The sequence below is a fragment of the Lathyrus oleraceus genome, chromosome 7 (genome assembly GCF_024323335.1).
Source record: "Lathyrus oleraceus cultivar Zhongwan6 chromosome 7, CAAS_Psat_ZW6_1.0, whole genome shotgun sequence".
Lineage (NCBI taxonomy): Eukaryota > Viridiplantae > Streptophyta > Magnoliopsida > Fabales > Fabaceae > Lathyrus > Lathyrus oleraceus.
In genome coordinates, this window is record NC_066585.1 from 48,376,417 (window position 1) to 48,379,535 (window position 3,119).

General features: G+C 36.7%; 1 protein-coding gene across 1 annotated transcript; it reads right to left on the reverse strand.

Moving 5' to 3' along the window:
- Nucleotides 1–526: 526 nt before the first annotated feature.
- LOC127101950 (26S proteasome non-ATPase regulatory subunit 13 homolog B) lies at nt 527–2,185 on the reverse strand (the record flags this gene model as incomplete). Its single annotated transcript, XM_051039374.1, has 2 exons — nt 527–1,000; nt 2,126–2,185. Coding segments are annotated over 2 exons (519 nt in total), but the record flags the coding sequence as incomplete, so codon positions are not given.
- Nucleotides 2,186–3,119: the final 934 nt, after the last annotated feature.

The following is a 3,119-nucleotide window of genomic DNA, read 5'->3' on the forward strand; positions in this document are numbered from 1 at the left end:
TAGTTAATTTTGAGAAGAAAAACATGCCTACAACCTACAGTTAGATACACTGATTGGTCACTATCCCCTCATGATAATTACCCAAGAGCCTGAGTTCTACGCTTCGGAAATAACAGTTATTATAAATAACAGTTATTATTCATCCATCACATTATTATATTATCTTCTGATCCTCCATCCTTTCTCCCATATGTTTTTTTACATAGAAAAGATGTGGTACCATCTCAATAATTTATCTTTGTTTTAAAAAAAATTACAGTAATGGTGAGACGACCTTTACATCACATCTGAAGACTTTCTACAGCAGTTGTGCAGCCATCTTCCCCAATCAAGAGTGGAATTACCCTATCTACAAATATTTTCCTCATATTCACAAAATGAAACAACTTTCCAACAGTCTTTCTTACAATCTCCCTTCACAGCCATACTTTAAGAATCATAAAGAGACAAAAGTAACTGTATCCAGGGCAAAGTGTAAGCTAATAGCCATGATTTGAGACACAGAAAAGGAATAATTAAATCAACAAAAACATTTCACAGTTCAACAACATACCAGCTTGAATGAATCAGAGAGAGACTCCACTGATGTGTACGCTAAATAGAGAAGAGCATTCTTGTAGAACTCAGCAAATTCTTGACGGGATTTGTGATATTGAGAAGATACCCAGTAATAGCTCGCATAAACAGTTGGATCAATATCTGTCATGCTGTCAAGTGTACTCTTTCCATTTTCCAGAAGATTCTTGCATTCCTTTTGGTCACCTTGCTCAAGCTTAAATAAGGCAATTTGCATCTTGATGTATAGAATAGGCTCTTCAATGCGCTGCTCTCTAGTTGCTTGCAGTTTCTCAATGACCCCTTCAAGATAAGCAACAGCAGCTTCTTTCTCAGAATACTGTCGAGAAACCATCACAGCAAAATGGGCAAGTTTGAGAAGGTTGATTTTGGTCTCAAAGTCTGTGATGAAATTGTTATATAACTGTATCAAAGCATCACCGGCCTGAAAATTCAAAGTAAGAATAACCGTTCAAGCAAATAAATATTAAACCATGATGAGAACTTGCACTGCAGAATAAATTATCAGACTAAAAAAGTCACAAAAATGATAATAGAAGCAAAACAGAATTAACACTGCACAAATTGTGCAACATCATTGATAGTATAGCACTAGATGAGTGACAGCATTAGTAAAACAATCACTAAAACTGAATAACGAACCTGACCATAAATGACATCACTAAAAAATCACTACAGCTTGTAGTAGTATGAAATTATCTTGATCTCACCGACCAGGTTGCTTCAGAAAGCAAAGATATAACACCATTTGTGACAAAGATCATCATTCAAATTAAAATCCGCCCAACAAATGGGGAAACTTCAAACCAATTTATGATACATTTGATCACTCAAACCATTTTTTAAGAAAATACAAGGCTAGCTTGATGTTGTTAAAACAAAACATCTTCAGTGAACTCTGATCATTAATTGTTTTAAACTTGTTAACTTATTAATCACATTTTCAAAAAGGCTTACCATATCCCAATCCATAACAATATAGTAAGGATGGAGCTTTATGGATAAATTATAAGCTTCAAAGCAAACCCTACAATGCTTGAGTAATGTCATAAGCACGATATATACAACAAAAGGACGCTAAAAATTTCACACACCATTCAAATCACAACAAAAAACAAAACAAAAAAAAATTCAAATCCAAAGCAAAAGTAAAAAATCCCAAAAATTCAGTTTCCAACAAAACCCTAATTCTAAATACCCCAACACCCATGATTCAATTCCATAAACAATTCAATCAACAGCGCAACCCTATACCCTACCTAACATTCTCGGATCCAGAACAAAAAACCTAAACCCATCCACTAAAAAAGTATCCACCTTTACCACAATTCCAATCACAACACAAAAACCAAACCCTAATAGAAGCACGGTCGTTAACCGACTCAACCTCAACTTCCAAATTAAGTTCAACACAGAAACAAGAAAACAAAAACAGAAACCCTAATTTTAACAAACGGCGAAATCAAAAGGAGGAAGCAGAGAGTCAAAGTATTGGTGCAATTGAGAGTGTAAAGAAAGTGTATTGGGAGAAGAAGGTGAAGAGTGATACCTGGAAAACGGCAAGAGCGACGAACTGTTCGAGCTTGAGAGTAAAACATGCAGAATCGAAAACGCGTAACGATAGTAAAATTAAGAAGAATTGAAAAAGGATACACGCTGGTGGCGAGCATGGACAAGAAAAACCCATCGTACCTAGCAGGAGAAAGATGCATTGGATCAAAATTGGGATAACAGAGAGAAAATAGTAAGAGAGAGAGAGAGAACAACACTAACCACTTGAAATCAACGCCTCTGATGGCCATGGGAATTGATTCGAGAGAAACCCTAACGATTGAAGAGGTGTGGTGTGGAAGGATCGCGCTTGAAGCTAACCTAATTTTTGTTGTGCGGAGGCATTGCTAACCTCATTTTCTTGAAGCGCTTTCCAAACCCCCCCTTAGACAGCGCTTTCCAAAAGCGCTTTCTAAACCCCCCCTTAGACAGCGCTTTTGGTTTTAATTTTTTTTTTAATTTAAAGACTTTAGACAGCGCTTTATCAAAAGCGCTGACTAAGGTCTATATTTAAAAGCGCTTTCTAAAAGCGCTGTCTAAGGGGGGGTCTTAGACAGCGCTTTTAGAAAGCGCTGTCTAAGACCCCCCCTTAGACAGCGCTTTCATTATTTTTTTGGAACATTTTCCGTGTTTTATTTTAATTTTAACCTTAGACAACGCTTTCTTTTAAAAGCGCTGTCTAAGATGCGCTGTTAAAAGTCATTTTTGGCGTAGTGGTAGTCATAGCACGTTGATACGTGGCTCCGACGTTCTTCAAACCGAAGGGCATCACTCGATAACAGAATGTTCCCCAAGGTGTGATGAATGTTGTCTTCTCCATATCTTCGGGTGCCATCTTGATTTGATTATAACTGGAAAATCCGTCCATAAACGAAAAGACTTTGAATTTAGTTGTATTGTCTACCAACATATCAATGTGTGGTAGAGGAAAATCATCTTTCAGACTAGCTTTATTCAAATCTCTGTAATCAACACACATACGGACTTTTCCG